Genomic DNA, 19023 nt, shown 5'->3' on the forward strand with positions numbered 1-19023 from the left:
GAATAGCTGGGAGGAAGGAAAAAAGAATGGGATGTCAGGTCCAGGGAAGGTGAGGTTTAGGATAGACAAAGGACCGCCAGGAAGCTTGCCTGCAACCTAACCCTGGCTAGGAAATTCTCTTTGCTCCTGCCCAAACCTAAACCCTACCCCTTTTCATCACTACCATCATCCCAGTCTCCTGACACTTCCAGAGGATTTGCCAAACCCAGAAAGGGCAGAAGAAAGAACAGCAGTGCCCCCCAGCCCTCCAGCTTGTCAGCCCACTCAGGCAGAACCATTCCTGATGCAAAGGAAATAAATGTCTTTCTGCTTACTGTAACTGGAGAGCCACTGTCAGGTCATCTGAGGCCAGAGGCCCCAAGGCATATGTAGGTGCTAGGGAAGAACTTGGGGGTTAAACTAAGGGCTGATGGGTGAGGATGCAGTGTGACCAGGGCCAGAAAGGGACAGGCCAGGCGGGGGGTTCATTTGATGATAACAGCCTTGGGACCTGGGCAGGATATGACCCTCTTCCAATTGTGCAGAAGGGAAGACAGGGGCAGAGAGACATTGACATCCCCAAGGGACCAAATGGATCACAAGCAGTTCTCTTGACTCTGAGATTACCCATTCCCTTCTGCTTAGAAAGGACCTTCACACAACACCTATGTATCTGTGTGGGTCTAAAATGGAATCCAGCCCCTTCCAGCCCCAGTTTTGGGTGGCTGCCTCAGCTCCAGGATCCTGGCCACACCTGGCCAAGACAGCAGTAGAAAGCAGGGTTTCCTGAGAACCACATAACTCAATGTGGAGCTCTGGGTGTCTGGCAGGACTCAGCTCCCAGGTGGTTGGAGCAGAGGACTAAGAAGGCAGTAGAAAAGTCAGGACTATTCTCACAGAGCCTTCACATGGGTCATGTCTGCAGCCTCAGAACAGCTCCACAAACAGCTCCCTATAGTAGGGCTGGAAGCAACCAGGTCCAGGGAGTTGCCTCTTAACCCTAGAATTTAAATTCAACCCAGGCTGAACTTGAGTTCCATGATTCCCAGCACAAAGTGCCCAGGCAGGGGTCCAGGGTCCATGAAAGCTCTGGCCGGGAATAAGTGAATCTGGACTCCTGGTGCAGAGGAGGAGCGGGTCAGCAGCAGACTGGAAGGGGAAGGGTCCCCAGGGGTGTGAGGACAGATGGAACCAGGCTCCAGGCTGGAAGGTATTTCTCTGCTGGAGGTGGAAAAAGGAGAAGAGGGTGGGCAGAAAGCATGTGGGGACTTGTGCATGTACCTGTGTCTCTAATTCCCCTAGGACCGACCTGCCAAGGATGACCGGTGGGGCCCTGGAATGCCCGGACACCTTCCAGGCCTTAGTTTCCCCTTCCGTAGAGGGAGGGCAAGCAGCTGACCACTCTGGCTTCCAGACTCTGCCAGATTGCCCAGGCAAGATGCCCGCATTGGAAGACGCCCCTGGGAGTGAGTCTCGCGGGCGGCACCCCCCCCACCGGCCCCCTCCGCCCCTCCCCCTCCCCGCTCGCCGGCCCCCGCCCCCGCCCCGCCTCCGCCTCCGGTGTGCGATGGGGGGCGGGCAGCGGGCTGAGCCAAGAGCCGCGGAGCTGGGCCGACGCTGCCACCTGATCCCATCCAAGCGCGGAGAGGCCAGCGAGCGACCAGCACTCTGCGCGCTGGGCCCCCCAGCGCCCTCGGACCCTCAGCGGATTTCGCCGCAAGGTCTGGGGAGAGAGCGGCCACCCCCCTCCACGCGGGTCCAGGCAGAGTCCGGTCAGCGTGAGTACTGCAGCGGCCGGCCTGGGGCTGGAGGGGCGGAGGTGGACCGGACCTGAATGAGGGATGCCGGCTGGGGCGGGAGAGTGTCTTGGGGGCCGGCGCCTGAAGAGCAGGAGGAGGGAGGGGGGCTCTTGGCCCCCGGCAGAGTAGGAGAGGAATGGGTGAGAGCGCGACGCTGGCCTATCCCTTATTGGGGACCAGATCCCAGTGACCCGATCCCTGGGGGAGGTTGGCATGCAATTGAGGGAATGGGGGCTGGGAGGGTGGGGGGCCAGTGATGGACAGAGGAGCATGAAGGGAAATCAGAGGCAGGGAGAAGGTGGGCATGGATGACAGGCAGAGGGGACTGGGGGGCGGGGGTGATCTGGCGAAGGCTGGTGGGAAGAAAGGAAGGAAAAGAGGGAGCTGGAAAGACATTTCACCTCCTGGGCCGCTAGCGTGCCGCCCTCTCTGCCCTCTCAGCCCCTTCCTCCTCACTGCAGGGGCCAATTGCCCTCTTGACCCGGCGGTGCCATCCTCAGTAAGGAGGCAGTCTCCAGGTCACCCGAGGGTCAGGTCCAGGTGGTGGGGGTCAGGGCGCCCTCTTCCTCCAAGGGCACCCATCTCAGCCCTAGAGCCCCCAGGGAGCGAGCAGAGGGCTTGTGTGGGAGTGGGTGGGCAGACAGACCAGTTTTCAAAGCTTCGGCCAGCTAAGCCATTTCTCCTTTGGTTCCCTGGAGAAAGGAAAGCAATTTGCAAAACCAGGCGGCAGCCTGCGGTAGATTGTTCTGACTAAAATTAGCACTGATTTTCTCACGAGCCCGGGCACCCTGACTTGTCTGGGACACGACTGAGGGAAACTCATCGGCGAGGCTGGGAGAAGTCTGACACGTGTGAGAGGCAGGAGCCAGGGCCCTTGCTCTCAGTTCTGATCCCAGCAGGCTGCCACCCACCCCCTTGACCTAGGGGTTACCCAGGGAAACTGAGAGCCCCAGGTGGCCCCCTTCCTGGGTGCCAGTGGCCTGACCCCGTGCGCGGCGTGAACTTGCCAAGTGAAGGGGTGCCCTCCTCCTGTGTCCAAGCAGCACCCTCTCTCGGGACCTGGAATGTTTAGACTGGCTGAGTGCCCACCCAGAGGAGACAGGGTTACTGCTTTTAAATACCTGAAGGTCTGTCATGGAGAAAAAACTTACAGGGTTCCTATGGCCTAGCAGGGCAGCAGGAGCAACCCTGAGTGTGGAAGGTGGAAGGGGACAAGCCGAGGAGGGCGCGACCAGCGGTAGGCTGAGTCCAGCTGTCCCAGAAAGAACTTTTGAAACAGCCGAGCCTGCTCAGAAACAAACCAGGCTGTATCTGAAGGCAGCGAGCCTCCAGTCATGGACGGGGAACATGCAGAAGCTGCTGCCTACCTTGGAGGACTGGCATCCAGGGAGTTCTTACGCGGATGAAACCCTGTACCTGGCAGGCCTCAGACTGGCTGGCTCCCCAGGGCTAGGCCATGGCAGGGAGGGGGATGGAGGGCACCACCAAGCACCCCATCACCTTTCTCCCTATGACCTGGTCGAAGCATCTCCCAGGCAAAGTCCCACTGTAGCTGTGCCCAGGCTTGACCTCCTGGGCTGACCTGGAGTCTCTGAAAAACAGATTGGTTTCAGCAACTTAGAATGTATGTAATCTTGGATTTTTAGCTCCTGAGTGTATGTACTTTAATGTATGTTTCTTCACCTTTTCCTACTGTTTTAGTAAATGAACCATTTGTGTAATTTCTATTGCCAAAAAAAAAAAGCTGGTTTCAGTGAGTTGAGCAAAGATAGGAATTGGTGGTCCTCCATGTGGCCCCAGTGAGAAACTTCTGTCTGGTCACCAAGTCCTCTCGGCAGGATAAGTGACAGGGGAGAAGGTGTGTGTCCTGAGAGGGCTCTGACTCCCTCGTGCTGGCACCTCACATGGGCAGCACCAGCCCTCCTCCACCCCAACAATCCTTGAAGACGGGGATCTTAGGCTTTCTCTGCTGCGCCCTTGGTTGCCCTCTGTGGCTGGGTGCTTCACATCCCTGGGCTCCAGGAGGATTAACTCTGTCTGCAGGCAGGTGGAGGAAACCAGGTGAGGGGGCCTGGAGAGAAGGGAAAGGCATAACCAGAACATCTTTACACCCCAATAGGTTTCAATGTAATCCAGGATTAATTGGGGGAAGGGGGTGCTAAAGGAGAAGGACTGGAAGCCAAGCCCAGGGGAAGGTCATGGTCAAAGAGTTTTCACATTACTTCAACCCTCCTGAGACTGAGGTGTCCTAGTTCCACACACATGCACATGCCCAGAAGGTTCCAGGCTCCCCCTTCCCTTTGGAGAGGGGTGCATGTGAGGAGGAAACCAAACCCGAAACTGGAGACAGAGGGCCCTGAGATAGAGACCCTCACCCTCACTGGGGGACAGGCATTGCCACTGAAGCTGACTTTCCACAGAAGCTGCCAAGGGTCAGGGTGCCCTTGAGCTAGCACATCCATGCGGGGCCAGGTGACTGGCCAGACACCAGGCCCTCCTCCTGCCTCTCGCTCCTGCTGCTCAGCTGGGATGGAGGCCCACCCTACCCTGGAGAGTCTCTGTAGGGCAATGAGCAGGAACCCCCCTGTATTCCCCTCCCAACTCCCAGGCGGCCACCCTCTTCCTTGGCCAGGCACCTCTCACTGCCATCAGCCAACGAGGCAGCCAGGGTTTCAGGTGTCTGGGGATGGAATTCAGAGAGGGTTCCAGGATCTCAAGTCCTTCCTTTCTTTCCCTCGTGGGTCAGAGGTATGCAGAGCTGCAGAGTCCGGGGCAGGGAGGGGAAATCAGTTCTCTGTGGAGGCAGCACACATGCTGTCTGAGGGCGTGGACTCTGGAGCTGGAAGTATCGGCAAGCAGATCAGAATGCAGATCCTGCTAATACCAGCTGTGCGAGCCAAATAAGTGACACCAGCCCTTAGAGCCTCAGTATCCTTGTCTGTAAAATGGGGGCACTTATGTTAGGGCTGCAGTGAGGACTAGATGGAATTAAGTGTGCAGTCGTATAATAGTATAGTAAGCCTCTTCCTCATATCAGAGACTCAAGAAGGTGAAGGCCTGGTCAGTGTTTCTGAGGAGCTCAGTGTCTGGGGAGTCAAGACTAACCCCTGGCTGAAGCAGCAGTCAGGCAGAGTCCTGTAGGAGAGGAAACCCTGAACTGAGACTTCTGTGCTAAGCCAGGTGCTGGTGCTAAGACAGACATAAATGGCCACGAGACAAAGATGAATTAGGGGCAGGCAGAGGAGCAGAGACCTGGCTCAAGGGAGGGAGTGGCTATAGCCTGAAGGGCTGGCCAGACCCCAGAGCCTGTAATTCCACCCAAGACTGAGTTATCTGGAACACCGTGGAGATAGGGTCATGGTAACAGGAGGTAGGAATCTGATCTTCCCCGGCCTCTCTGCGCACCCCACCCTTCGGAGCTCTCGTTTGCAGCAGTCCTGTTGGGGCTCGGCGCCCATCTCCTCTGCCCGCTACAAACCTGTTTTCCTCCTTCTCCTGCCAGGCCTCACAGGAACACTGGCCCTGCTACCGGAGCCCCAGGAGCCCCCATGAGTGCCGGCGAAGGGAGCCCTGGATAGTGAGGCCCTGGCTGATCCAGGGGTGGGTACCCCATCATGCCGCCCATTCTCCAGCGCCTGCAGCAAGCCACCAAGATGAGCCGTAGGAAAATCCTGCTGCTGGTGCTAGGATGCAGCACCTTAAGCCTCCTCATCCACCAGGGGGCGCAGCTCAGCTGGTAAGGGGGCGGGGTCTCGGAGAGGGGGCGGGGCCCGGGAGTTGCCTTCCTCCAGAGCTCAGCTGCCCGGTTAGCGGATGGGAGCTCTCCTACTCCTCCCTTCTCGTTCCTTAAAGCTGACAGAAGAGTCCATTTTCTGCTGGGCTTTGCTCTTTCCTGTGTTCTCAGAGCGCTTTCCATACATTCTTTTTAGATCCACACAACCTTCCTGGGAAGGACTTCACTGAAAGTGTTGTGTGTTAATAGATGTGGACGTGCAAGTCTTTAAGTTGTGTCCAGCACTTTGCGACCCCATGGACTATAGTCCGTGGATTTCTCCAGGCCAGTTCTTGCCTGGAGAATCCCAGGGATGGGGGAGCCTGGTGGGCTGCCGTCTATGGGGTCGCACAGAGTCGGACACGACTGAAGCGACTTAGCAGCAGCAGCAGCAGAATACTGGAGTGGGTAGCCTTTCCCTTCTCCAGGGCATCTTCCCAACCCAGGGATCGAACCCAGGTCTCCCATATTGCAGGCGGATATTTTACCAGCTGAGCCACAAGGGAAGCCCAAGAATACTAGAGTGGGAATAGAATGCTATCCCTTCTCCAGCGGATCTTTCCGACCCAGGAATCAAACTGGAGTCTCATGCATTGCAGGCGGATTCTTTACCAACTGAGCTGTCAGGAAAGCCCTGAGTGTGTAAGCTGAGATTCTATTCCAGCCCGAGTCTTTCCCTCGCCATCACTTCTGAGTACCTGGTGGATGGGAGGCAGAGAGGTTGAATATCCACCGAAGTGAAAAAGAACTTTAAGAACAAAAACAGAAGTGGGTAACTCCATATAAACTGCACTTAAGAACTTTACTATGGGTAAGTTACATACAGGCAGGAAGGATCCAGTAGATGAAGGATCCAGAGACATTCTCAGTGGCATTGAAAGGGGTACAGGGAGATTTAAAGGGGCAAAAGCTAAAAACAGAATGTGACTACTCAGGAGCACACCCTCATGGACAGAAAGGCGGTGGTGTCCTCCACCCCGGAGTGGGGGGTTGGGGGTTTTGCGGCCATTAACTGTCTGCATCAGCAAAAGGCAGTCTTGCAGTTTTCACATAGGATGAAGGCAAGGATAAAGTCTGACAGGGAATTTACCTGGCTTGAGTGCACTTCTTATGAGTAGGCTAAACCGCAGTTACACAGAAAAGGGAGCGTGTAGGGCTGCGGGCCTGTGATGGAGTCAGTGTACTTCAGCCATGCACTCCCCAGAGAACTGCAAACAACTTCACACTACTGTTATTCTGGGAAAGTCTCCTTACTTCTCTGAGCCCATCTGCTCATCTAGAAAATGACAATGACACTATGTGTGACTCTGCCAGTCACCCTGATACAGGATACAATGTGATGATGAATAGGAGCCCAGACCCTGCTGCTGGCTCACTGCGTGAACCAAATAAATCCCTGCGCCCCCTTCAGGACCTGTTTGCCATTCTCGACATGGTCATCCATGAGAACAGTGTGAATGGGCCCACTCCCTCCTGCCAGATGCTTTTCTGGTCTTATGGAGTATCTGTGTAGACATCCTGAACCCAAACCAGAAAGGTAATCTCACTGGCATCCTCAAGGCTGCTTAGAGTTGCCCTTGTTGCCTGATGCTTAGGATGGTAGAAAAGAAACAGGAGAATGACTCAAAGTCTGGAGTGAATTTACAGGTCACCCAGTAAGGTCACCTTGTTTCAGGAACAAGGAAACAGAAATCAAAGTTTCATGAAGGATAGGATTATGTTTTTTATACTATTATATTTCTGGAACCCAGACAGTTCCTAGCACATAGTAAATTAGTAGATGCTTAAACAAACAAACAAAAAACTACTACCTGAATGAATGAATGAGGTTCCAGAGGACTTGATGGAATCATACAACAACTGGTTGCTTCAGAGGCCCTGCCACTCATCTACAATTTGAGGAGCCTGTTGTTGTTCTTCAGTCGCTAAGTCGTGTCCAACTCTTTGCGACCCCATGGTACAGCACACCAGGCTTCCCTGTCCTTCACTGTCTCCCATAGTTTGCTCAAATTCATGTCCATTGAGTTGGTGACACTATCCAACCATCTCATCCTCTGTTGCCTTCTCCTGCCCTCAGTCCTTCCCAGCATCAGGGTCTTTTCCAGTGAAATGAAGAGCCAGTGGAAAGAGTAAAAATGAGAAAGACAACAGCCAGCAAGAGGATTTGGCGATTTTATCTGAGTTGCTGGACTTATAGAAATGATGTTCCTCCTCCTGTTCTTCGGTTTGTACACCTGTAAAGTGGAATTCCTCAAGGGTCCCCAAGAGTCTTTGTCCTTGAATTATTTTGCTTTTTTCAAACACTCAGGGTTTGTCTGGCTGTGCTGGGCCTCTGTGCTGCACACAGGCTTTCTCCAGTTGCAGTGCGCAGGCTTCTCGTTGAAGTGGCTTCTCTAGTTGCAGAACACGGGCTCCAGGTGTGCGGGCTTCAGTAGTTGTGGCTCGTGGGCTCTCAAGCGCAGGCCTGGTAGTTGTGGCACAGGGGCTTAGCAGCTTAGCAGCATGTGGGATCTTCCCAGACCAGGGATCGAACCTGTGCCCCCTGCATTGGCAGGCAGATTCTTAACCACTGGACCAGTAGGGGAATCCCTGTCCTTGTATAATTTTTTATGGGTAACCAAATAGCACAAAACTTAAGAGGCTGAAAACATCAAACATTTATTATCTCACTCCTGTGGGTCAGGAATTCAGGCTTGCCCTAGCTGGATGCCTCTGGTTCAAGGCCTTTCACAGAGTGAAGCTGGTGGTTGGAGCAGGTGGTTTAATCTGAAGCCCTGGTTGGAAGGGCTCCCCTTACAAGCTCCTGTATGTGGTTGCTGGGGGAGGCTTCAGCTCTTCAAGCAGGTTGATGACAGACTGAGGATCTCATTCCTTGGGGACTGACTGTTCCCACCTGGTACCTCGCCCCCTGCATGAGTTACCCTAGAGAGAGTGAGAGAACGATACCAAGACAGTGCCACAATCTTTTTATAATGTAATCTCACAATCCCACCATTTCTGCCCTATTCTAACTCCTTAGAGGCGTCAATCGGAGAAGGCAATGGCAACCGACTCCAGTACTCTTGCCTGGAAACTCCCATGGATGGAGGAGCCTGGTAGGCTGCAGTCCATGGGGTCGCTAAGGGTCGGACACGACTGAGCGACTTCACTTTCACGCATTGGAGAGGGAAATGGCAACCCACTCCAGTGTTCTTGCCTGGAGAATCCCAGGGATAGGGGAGCCTGGTGGGCTTCCGTCTATGGGGTCACACAGAGTCGGAAACGACTGAAGTGACTTAGCAGCAGCAGCAGTCTTTAGCTAGATGTTATATAGTTACTAGCAGTCTGTTAAAGAAAGAAAGGAATGTCTCAAAAATCAGAGAATGGCACCAGGCCCCTCACCCACAAGATGTATTTTGAGATAATCTTGGCACCAGGCTAGTCATCCAGGGCCATAAAACGATTGATTTGAATCTTGTAGAAAGGCAGGTTCAGTTCAGTTCAGTCGTGTCCGACTCTCTGCAAACCCATGAACTCCAACATGCCAGGCCTCCCTGTCCATCACCAACTCCCGGAGTTCACCCAAACTCATGTCCACCGATTCAGTGATACTATCCAACCATCTCATTCTCAGTAGTCCTCTTCTCCTCCTGCCCTCAATCTTCCCCAGCATCAGGGTCTTTTCCAGTCAGTTCTTTGCATCAGGTGGCCAAAATATTGGAGTTTCAGCTTCTGCAACTGTCCTTCCAATGAACACCTCTGATCTCCTTTAGGATGGACTGGTTGGACCTCCTAGGAGTCCAAGGGACTCTAGAGAGTCTTCTCCCAACACCACAGTTCAAAAGCATCAATTCTTCAGCGCTAAGCCTCATTGACTATGCCAAAGCCTTTGACTGTGTGGATCACAATAAACTGTGGAACATTCTGAAAGAGATGGGAATACCAGATCACCTGACCTGCCTCTTGAGATACCTGTATGCAGGTCAGGAAGCAACAGTTAGAACTGGACATGGAACAACAGACTGGTTCCAAATAGGAAAAGGAGTATGTCAAGGTTGTATATTGTCACCCTGCTTATTTAATTTATATGCAGAGTACAACATGAGGAACGCTGGGCTGGAAGAAGCACAAGCTGGAATCAAGATTGCCAGGAGAAATATCAATAACCTCAGATATGCAGATGACACCACCCTTATGGCAGAAAGTGAAGAGGAACTCAAAGGCCTCTTGATGAAAGTGAAAGGAGAGTGAAAAGTTTGGCTTGAAGCTCAACATTCAGAAAACGAAGATCACGGCATCTGATCCCGTCACTTCATGGGAAATAGATGGGGAAACAGTGGAAACAGTGGCTGATTTTATTTTGGGGGGCTCCAAAATCACTGCAGATGCTGACTGCAGTCAGGAAATTAAAAGACGCTTACTCCTTGGAAGGAAAGTTATGACCAATCTAGATAGCATATTAAAAAGCAGAGACATTACTTTGCCAACAAAGGTCCGTCTAGTCAAGGCTATGGTTTTTCCAGTGGTCATGTATGGATGTGAGAGTTGGACTGTGAAGAAAGCTGATCGCCGAAGAATTGATGCTTTTGAACTGTGGTGCTGGAAAAGACTCTTGAGAGTCCCTTGGACTGCAAGGAGAGCCAACCAGTCCATTCTAAAGGAGATCAATCCTGGGTGTTCATTGGAAGGACTGATGCTGAGGCTGAAGCTCCAATACTTTGGCCACCTCATCCGACGAGTTGACTCACTGGAAAAGAGTCTGATGCTGGGAGAGATTGGGGGTGGGAGGAGACGGGGACGACAGAGAATGAGATGGCTGGATGGCATCACCGACTCTGTGGACATGAGTTTGAGTGAACTCCGGGAGTTGGTGATGGACAGGGAGGCCTGGCGTGCTGTGATTCATGGTGTCCCAAAGAGTCGGGCACGACTGAACGACTGAACTGAACTGACTGAAGCTTTCTTTATAGTCCAACTCTTACATCCATACATGACTACTGGAAAAACAATAATTTCATTTACATAGATTAGCAGAACAATGTCTGAGTATAACATACTGGTTTGTCAAGTCGGTTCTGAGCCTAAATCTGAGCTTTTAGGCAGCACCAACTTGAAGATAGAGTCTAGGGTAAATGCATAGTACGTTAACATAGCTTAAGACAAACATTTCCATTAAAAAATGCATTGATTAGCTCAAGATTTGAGAAACGTTAAGTTCACGTGGAACCAGGTGTCATTTTGGCAACACAGTATTTTAAGAGAAACCTCTTTTTAACTTTGTATAGAGAAGGGGAAAAAGTATAACACTAGTTTGTTTCCTCCTGCTACTTAAAGTGAAAGTGAAGTTCAGTCCTGTCCAACTCTTTGTGACCCCATGGATTATAGCCTACCAGGCTCCTCCGTCCATGGGATTTTCCAGGCAAGAATACTGGAGTGAGTTGCCATTTTCTTCTCCAAGGGAGCTTCCTGACCCAGGGATCGAACCCCGGTCTCCCACATTGTAGGCAGACACTAGAGAGATTAAAAAAAAAAAAGTTTGACACTTACAGCCTATTTCCGCCGTTTGGAGACCCTTGGCCTTCCTGTCTCACAGGGACTCCCTGGGGGTGGTCATCTTAGATGCCCGTACCATACGTCTGTGTACTGTTTGGTGGGTAAAGCCCTGGGCCCATCCCCAGCATCCTTGGGGAGAGGCCGGGTCAAGCGGCACCCTTCTCACACCTTCCTCCCTCCACACCCCGGACCCTGCAGGTACCCCAAGCTGTTCCCTCTGAGCTGCCCGCCTCTGCAGGACTCTCCGCCGCGCCCCAAGCACATGACCGTGGCCTTTCTGAAGACGCACAAGACTGCGGGCACGACGGTGCAGAACATCCTGTTCCGTTTCGCCGAGCGCCACAACCTGACGGTGGCCCTGCCGCACCCGAGCTGCGAGCACCAGTTCTGCTACCCGCGTAACTTCTCGGCGCACTTCGTGCACCCGGCCACGCGGCCGCCGCACGTGCTGGCCAGCCACCTGCGCTTCGACCGCGCGGAGCTGCAGCGCCTCATGCCGCCCGGCACCGTCTACGTCACCATCCTGCGCGAGCCGGCCGCCATGTTCGAGTCGCTCTTCAGCTACTACAACCAGTACTGCCCCGCCTTCCGGCGCGTGCCCAACGCGTCGCTCGAGGCCTTCCTGCGCGCGCCCGAGGCCTACTACCGCGCGGGCGAGCACTTCGCCATGTTCGCGCACAACACCCTGGCCTACGACCTGGGCGGCGACAACGAGCGCAGCCCCCGCGACGACGCCGCCTACCTGGCGGGCCTCATCCGCCAGGTGGAGGAGGTCTTCTCGCTCGTCATGATCGCCGAGTACTTCGACGAGTCGCTCGTGCTGCTGCGGCGCCTGCTGGCCTGGGACCTGGACGACGTGCTCTACGCCAGGCTCAACGCGCGCGCCGCCAGCTCGCGCCTCGCCGCCATCCCCGCGGCGCTCGCGCGGGCAGCGCGCGCCTGGAACGCGCTCGACGCCGGCCTCTACGACCACTTCAACGCCACCTTCTGGCGCCGCGTGGCGAGTGCCGGCCGCGCCTGCGTGGAGCGCGAGGCGCGCGAGCTGCGCGAGGCCCGGGAGCGCCTGCTGCGGCGTTGCTTTGGCGACGAGCCGGTGCTGCGGCCCGCGGCGCAGATCCGCACCAAGCAGCTGCAGCCGTGGCAGCCCAGCCGCAAGGTGGACATCATGGGCTACGACCTGCCCAGCGGCCACGCCGGTCCAGCCACCGAGGCCTGCCTCAAGCTGGCCATGCCCGAGGTTCAGTACTCCAGCTACCTGCTCCGCAAGCAGAAGCGCCGAGGCGGCATGCGTCTCCGGCCCGAACCGGTCCTAGACAACCCTCCTCCTCGGCCCATTCGGGCGCTGCGCCCAGGCCACTGAGCTCCGGGTGGCACTCTGGCCCCTGACCTGCCCACCGGGGTCTTTCCTAGGGCTGCCTCCGGGTCCCACCGCAGCAGGGCCTTTTCTCCCGAGAGGGGCTGCGGCAGTAAGTGGGGGTGCATCTCCCCGTTTGAGCCCACCTCCCAGGGAGGTGTAGGCCTGATCGAACCCCGGGCCACTCTCTCCTTTGTCCCAATTGGTTGGTGGCTTTGCCAAGAGATTTGAGGCCCATTCAGAACTGCCCACCCTGCCTTCTTAGGGGATCGAGGACCCCCCCACCTATCTTTTCTAAGTGGATGAGTCCACGTCCGAGAGAGGGGCTGAGCTCTGGGAAGGTCGACTCTGTCTGTCAGCCTCCCGGGCTCTTGCTCTTCCTGCCAGGGGTCAGAGGCCCCCACACTGTCTGTCTTCCAGGTTCCACCCTCCTAACAGACCTAAGCTGCTCCCAGACCCCCAGAACCAAAAGTTCTTGGGGTGGGCTTTTTGTTTGTTTGGTTTTCCTTTTTTAAATAAAATATTTTAAAATGTGCATGTTGTATGTCAGTCATTAAAAGCCAATTCCCCCCTTTTTGAGGATGAGGCAGATGCCTAAGAATTGATGTGGCTGTTACCATGAGAATGGGGACCCAGTGAAACCGAGCAGGATCTTGTGGGGCTCCTGGATATAAAAGCCTTTCCATGTCTCCTGTTTTCTTGTTTGTAAGCAGCAGACTCCAGCCTCCTCCGTGACCTTCCCTGAGTTCCAAAGGGCAGATTTGAACAGTTGCTCTTCAAACAAGGTAGAGGATGCAGAGACAAGAGAGGAGCAGCAGCCTTGGGGCAGGGTCCTGGTTCCACCTCAAGGGATACACATAACAGTATCTTTTGCGCTCTTCACAGAATTAAAAGCTCCAATAAATGGCAGGTATCAGCGTTCTTCACTCCAGAGAAGACCACCTGTGGCGAGATTAAAGACCGGAGAAGTCTCTCAAGAGATTGTTGTTGTTCAGTCGCTAAGTCCTGTCTGGCTCTTCGCGACCCCATGGACTGCGACACACCAGGCTCCTGTGTCCTCCACTGTCTCAGGAGTTTGCTCAAATTCAAACGCATTAAGACAGTGCTGCCGTCTAATCTCCTCATTCTCTGCCACGCCTTGCTCTTGAGTGCAGTCTTTCGCAGCTTCAGGGTCTTTTCCAGTGAGTCAGCTCTTTGCATCAAGTAGCCAAACTCTTGGAGCTTTAGTGACAGTCCTTCCAATGAATATTCAGAGTTGATTTCCTTTGGGACTGACTAGTTTGATCTCCTTGCAGTCCAAGAGACTCCCAAGAGTCTTCTCCAACACCATACTTCGAAAGCATCAATTCTTCAGCACTCAATCTTCTTTATGGTCCAAATCTCACATCTGTACATAACTACTGGAAAAACCATAGCTTTGACTATATGGACTTTTGTCTGCAAAGTGATTTCTCTGCTTTTTAATACATTGCCTAGATTTGTCATAGCATTCCTTCCAAGGAGCAAGCATTTTTTAATTTTCTTCAAGAGGTGGGAATACCAGACCACCTGACCTGCCTCCTGAGAAATCCATATGCAGGTCAAGAAGCAACAGTTAGAACTGGACATGGAACAACAGACTGGTTCCAAATAGGGAAAGGAGTACATCAAGGCTGTATATTGTCACCCTGCTTATTTAACTTATATGCAGAGTACATCATGAGAAATGCTGAACTGGATGAAGCACAAGCTGGAATCAAGATTGCCAGGAGAAATATCAATAACACCTCAGATATGCAGATGACACCACCCTTATGGCAGAAAGTGAAGAGGAACTAAAGAGCCTCTTGAAAGTGAAAGAGGAGAGTGAAAAAGTTGGCTTAAAACTCAACATTCAAAAACCTAAGATCATGGCATCTGGACCCATCACTTCATGGCAAATGGATGGGGAAACAGTGCAAACAATAACAGACTTTATTTTGGGGGGCTCCAAAATCACTGCAGATGGTGACTGCAGCCATGAAATTAAAAGACGCTCGCTTCTTGGAAGAAAAGTTATGACCAACCTAGACAGCATATTAAAAACCAGAGACGTTGCTTTGCCAACAAAGGTCCGTCTAGTCAAGGCTATGGTTTTTCCAGTAGTCACATATGGATGTGAGAGTTGGACTATAAAGAAAGCTGAGCACCGAATAATTGATGCTTTTGAACTGGTGTTGGAGAAGACTCTTGAGAGTCCCTTGGACTGCAAGGAGATCCAACCAGTCCATCCTAAAGGAAATCAGTCCTGAGTATTCATTTAAAGGACTGATGCTGAAGCTGGAACTCCAATACTTTGGCCACCTGATGCGAAGAACTGACTCACTGGAAAAGTCCCTGATGCTGCAAAAGATGGATGGCAGAAGGAAAAGGAGATGACAGAGGATGAGATGGTTGGATGGCATCACCAACTCAATGGACAAGAGTTTGGGTGAACTCTAGGAGTTGGTGATGGACAGGGAGGCCTGGTGTGCTGCAGTCCACGGGGTTGCAAAGAGTCGGACATGACTGACCAACTGAACTGAACTGAACCTATTTTTTACCTACAAGAGTCATAGAAATCAAAAGTTTGATAACTTGGGTTCAATCCCTGGTTGGGGAACTAAGATCCCAGAAGCCACATGGTGCACCTCAAAAGAAAGAATCCGCCTGCCAATGTAGGGGACATGGGTTCAATCCCCAATCCAGAACGATCCCACATCTTGAGGGGCAATGAAGCCGGTGAGCCCCAACGACTGAGCCCTTGTGCCCCAACTCCTGAGGCTCGCATGCCCTAGAGCCTGTGCTCTGTACAGGAGAAGCCACCACAATGAGAAGCTGTGCATTGCACTGCAACTAGAGAGTAACCCCTGCTCACCACAACCAGAACCACAAAAACCCTGGAAGCAATGAAGACCCAGCACAGCCAAAAACAAACAAATAAATACAATAAAAAAGTAAAGTTACTGTATCAGCCAGGATTTATCAGAGAAACAGAATTACTGGGAACGATTATGTGAGGTCAAGATGCATCCTAGTGATAAGACCCTGGGTAATTGTGAGGGCTGATCATAGAAGACTGCTGTTTTTGTTTCTGGTGCTGGAACTCAGAGACAGCAGGCAGATTGTTGGAAAGCATGTGATGTGAGGTGAGGGAAGCAAGAACAAACTGGCACCTGTGAGGACTAGCTAGCACCCACAGGATAGACCAGAACCCAATCAGTCTCTCACTGCACCTAAGCCTCTAACTTTAATGAAGCAGACGGTTCACAGGAGAAGCTGGCACTCTATCCGGGAGCTGAACGTTCACCTGGAACAAGAGCAGCAGAAGCAGGAGGAGCTGTGGACCCAGCTATTGCCCAATGCCAACATGCTGAGCCAGCAAATGAGAGTCACTGTGAGAGAGGTGCCACCACTTCAGGGGCCCCTGCACCAACCTGCCTCATGGAAAAAAGGATGCAACTCCTGTTTCACTTCTACTTTCCAAATCTTACACAAAGTGTCACTTGTGGGCCACATTAACAGAACTATGCAGGGAAGAGAATTCTGGGAAATAGATCCAGCTTAGTTAAAATGACACAGTACAAATTCACCGCAGTTTCAGATGTTAATTTGAAAATTATTACCCATGGAGACCAATTAGCACCAAAGGATTTTAGAGATGAAAGGTCACATTCCTGAGGCTCTCAGATTCATGCTGTGGTTCTTTCCCCCGTCCCAGAATTGATCATGAGATTAGTGCCCAGTAGCTGGCAGACTCCCATTGGTTCCCTGCCACTGCAGTGATGAATATGGCAAAAAGGACCAACAGGAAAGCCCTGGAATTGTCCCCTCCTCCACCAAGTTGTAAACCAGGTTATACCACAACCCTGAAGAAACTGCAGAGATTAATGCTACCATTAAGGGTTTGAGAGATGCAAGAGTGGTGGTAATTCGTCATATTCCCACCTGTTTGCAGGTGGAAGAAGCAAACTTAGTGATGTGGCAATGCTGATAATAGCTGCAGTTCTATTTTAAACCATAAAGAAGGCTGAGTACCAAAGAACTGATGCTTTCAAACTGTGGTGCCGAGGAAGACTCATGAGAGTCCCTTGGACAGCAAGGAGATCCAACCAGTCAACCCTAAAAGAAATCAACCCTGAATATTCATTGGAAGGACTGATGCTGAAGCTCCAATACTTTAGCCACCTGATATGAAGAGCTGACTCATTGGAAAAGACCCTGGTGCTGGGATAGATTGAGGGCAGGAGGAGAAGGGGATATGATGGTTGGATGTCATCATTGAACAATGGACATGAGTTTGAGTAAACTCGGGGAGATAGTGAAGGACAGGGAAGCCTGGCATGCTGCAGTCCATGGGGTCACAAAGATTTGGACACCACTTAGTGACTGAACAACAACAACAAAGTATTTTTAAAATTTATTTATGCGTTTATTTTGTTGTGCTGGGTCTTAGCCACAGCACACAGGATCTTCAGTCTGTATTGCGGCATGTGATCTTTCAGTTCCAATATGTGGGATCTAGTTCCCTGACCGAGGATTGAATCAAGGTTCCCTGCATTGGGAGTTCAGAGTCTTAACCAATTGGTCAGTTGGTTAAGGGAAATTCCACACAGCTGCAATTTTAGATTTGAGATCTTTATTGGAGAAAATCAATAAAAACCCCAGCAGCAACTTCTGTGTGGCTATTGAACTAGTAAGTGCTTTCTCTTACATTCCCATGAGTACAGGAAATGACACTGTTTGCTTTTACCTAGCAAGGGTAACAGTATACCTTTACTGTCTTGTCCTTAGATTATTACCATTCTCTTGCAAACTGCTAGGTCCAAACGGACTGTGATAGTCTTGACAGCACGGAGAACACCACAGTGACACACTCAACTGATGCCATTGTGCTAACTGGACACTGTGAGCAGGAAACAACAATCCTTAAGTGCCCTAGACATATGTGTGCCAGAGAGTTGGAGATGAAAATTCGAGGGCCTGCCACATCGGGAAAGTTTCCAATAGTCCAGAGGTCTGCGGAATGCTGCATATCTCTTCTAATGTGAGAGGTGAGTTGCTGTCACTTATATCATACGCCACAAAGAAAGAGGAGCAGTGTATGGTGTGCCTTTGGGGTTTTAGAGTCAACACAGATCACAGGCTGTTTTGATTCAGTTTCTGGGTAACCTGTAAATCTGACAATGTTCTATCTGGATCTCAAAAAAGCTCTTCAAGTGCCCAGACTGTAGTGCAAGCTGCCTACCACTTGGGCAGTACGCCTAGCAGACCCACGTGTCTGACTTAGGTGTCAGCCAAAGACTCCATGTGGCATCTCTGGCAACCCCCAACAGGAGGATCACAGCTAAGACCTCTGGAATCTTGGTCATGCTATCTCTGCTGACAGCTGTTCTATCTCTGCAAAAGCAGTTTCTGGCTTTCTACTGGGCCTTAATGAAGACTGAATGGCTGATTTATGGAACACCATGTGATGATCAGACCCAAGTGTTCATCATAAACCAGGTGTTATCTGACCTACAGAACCATGAAACTGGATGTTCACGGTTGCATCTCATTAGAAACTGAAGTGATAAGAGGGTCTTCCCTCGTGGTCCAGTGGTTAAGAATCTGCCTTGCAGTGCAGGGGACGTGGATTCGATCCCTGGTTGGAGAACGAAGATCCCACAAGCCTCAGAGCAACCAAGCCTGCACGCCGCAACCACTGAGCCCACGCCCCACAACTTGAGAGTCCCTGTGTCAGAACCAAAGATCCCCCGTGATGCAACGAAGACCCCGTGCGCTGCAACTGAGACCTGAGGCAGTCAAATAAATAAAATAAATTGAAGTGGTATATTCGATACTGGGCCCAAGCTGATCCAGAAGGCACAAATAAATTACATGAGCAGATGGTTCAGATTCCCATGGTATCAGTTCGTACAGCTTCACCTCAGTTTATACTCAAAGGCTCCAAGGGGAGGAGGAGAAAGGACAGGCCTGATTTCTGGAAGGCTTTGTACAAGTAAACCAGCGACAGCCAGAAGCAGACATCTGCTCAGGACAGCCCAGTGCAGAGCTGGCCCTGAAAAACGGTGATGAAGAAAAATGGTCCCTGTGGGAGAGCTTTAGGTAATACACATGTTATCCATTTGTGTGGAAGAAAGAAGGGGCTAAGGTGCCACTTTCCATGGACTCTTGAGCAATATCTGATGGGCTGGCCATTTGCAGAGACTTGAAAAGAACACATCTGGGAAATCGATGACATGATGGTCTATGGAAGAGGTCTGTGGATGGCTTCTTTCTTTCTTCTTCCATAAGACAACAAACTATTTCATGAGGTTTCTTTTTTGTTGGTGGTCTGTTAAATTAATTTTTATTGGCGTAAGTTGCTTTATACATGGATGGCATCTTAATATGCTCACAGAATGGGAAGTTATTTATGTCCCGTGTAAATGCTCATCACAAGGCAAACAGTGCCGGAGCCCTCAGTAGTCGGATAAGACAATCATCCTATAAATGCAGTCAGCCTCTTGCCCCAACCAAACTGGTGGTTCTCAATGGATCCTTCACAAAGTGCGAAACCACCAGGTTTTTATACATCTTTATAAGAA

The 19023-nt window shown here is 51.7% G+C and overlaps 1 protein-coding gene across 2 annotated transcripts; it reads left to right on the forward strand.

Annotated features, from left to right (window-relative positions):
• Window positions 1-1587: 1587 nt before the first annotated feature.
• GAL3ST3 (galactose-3-O-sulfotransferase 3) lies at window positions 1588-12907 on the forward strand. 2 transcript variants are annotated; one of them, XM_055415488.2, is made up of 3 exons: window positions 1588-1757; window positions 5281-5514; window positions 11281-12907. In XM_055415488.2, exons 2-3 carry the CDS (start codon window positions 5393-5395, stop codon window positions 12440-12442), a joined length of 1284 nt encoding a protein of 427 aa, XP_055271463.1. In that variant the 5' UTR covers window positions 1588-1757; window positions 5281-5392; the 3' UTR covers window positions 12443-12907. The 2 variants fall into 2 exon arrangements, with proteins under 2 accessions (XP_055271463.1, XP_055271464.1); XM_055415489.2 differs by lacking the exons at window positions 1588-1757; window positions 5281-5514 and adding an exon at window positions 7649-7774.
• Window positions 12908-19023: the final 6116 nt, after the last annotated feature.

The sequence above is a fragment of the Moschus berezovskii genome, chromosome 25 (assembly GCF_049115385.1).
Source record: "Moschus berezovskii isolate FMDL1 chromosome 25, NW_MosBer_1.0, whole genome shotgun sequence".
NCBI lineage: Eukaryota > Metazoa > Chordata > Mammalia > Artiodactyla > Moschidae > Moschus > Moschus berezovskii.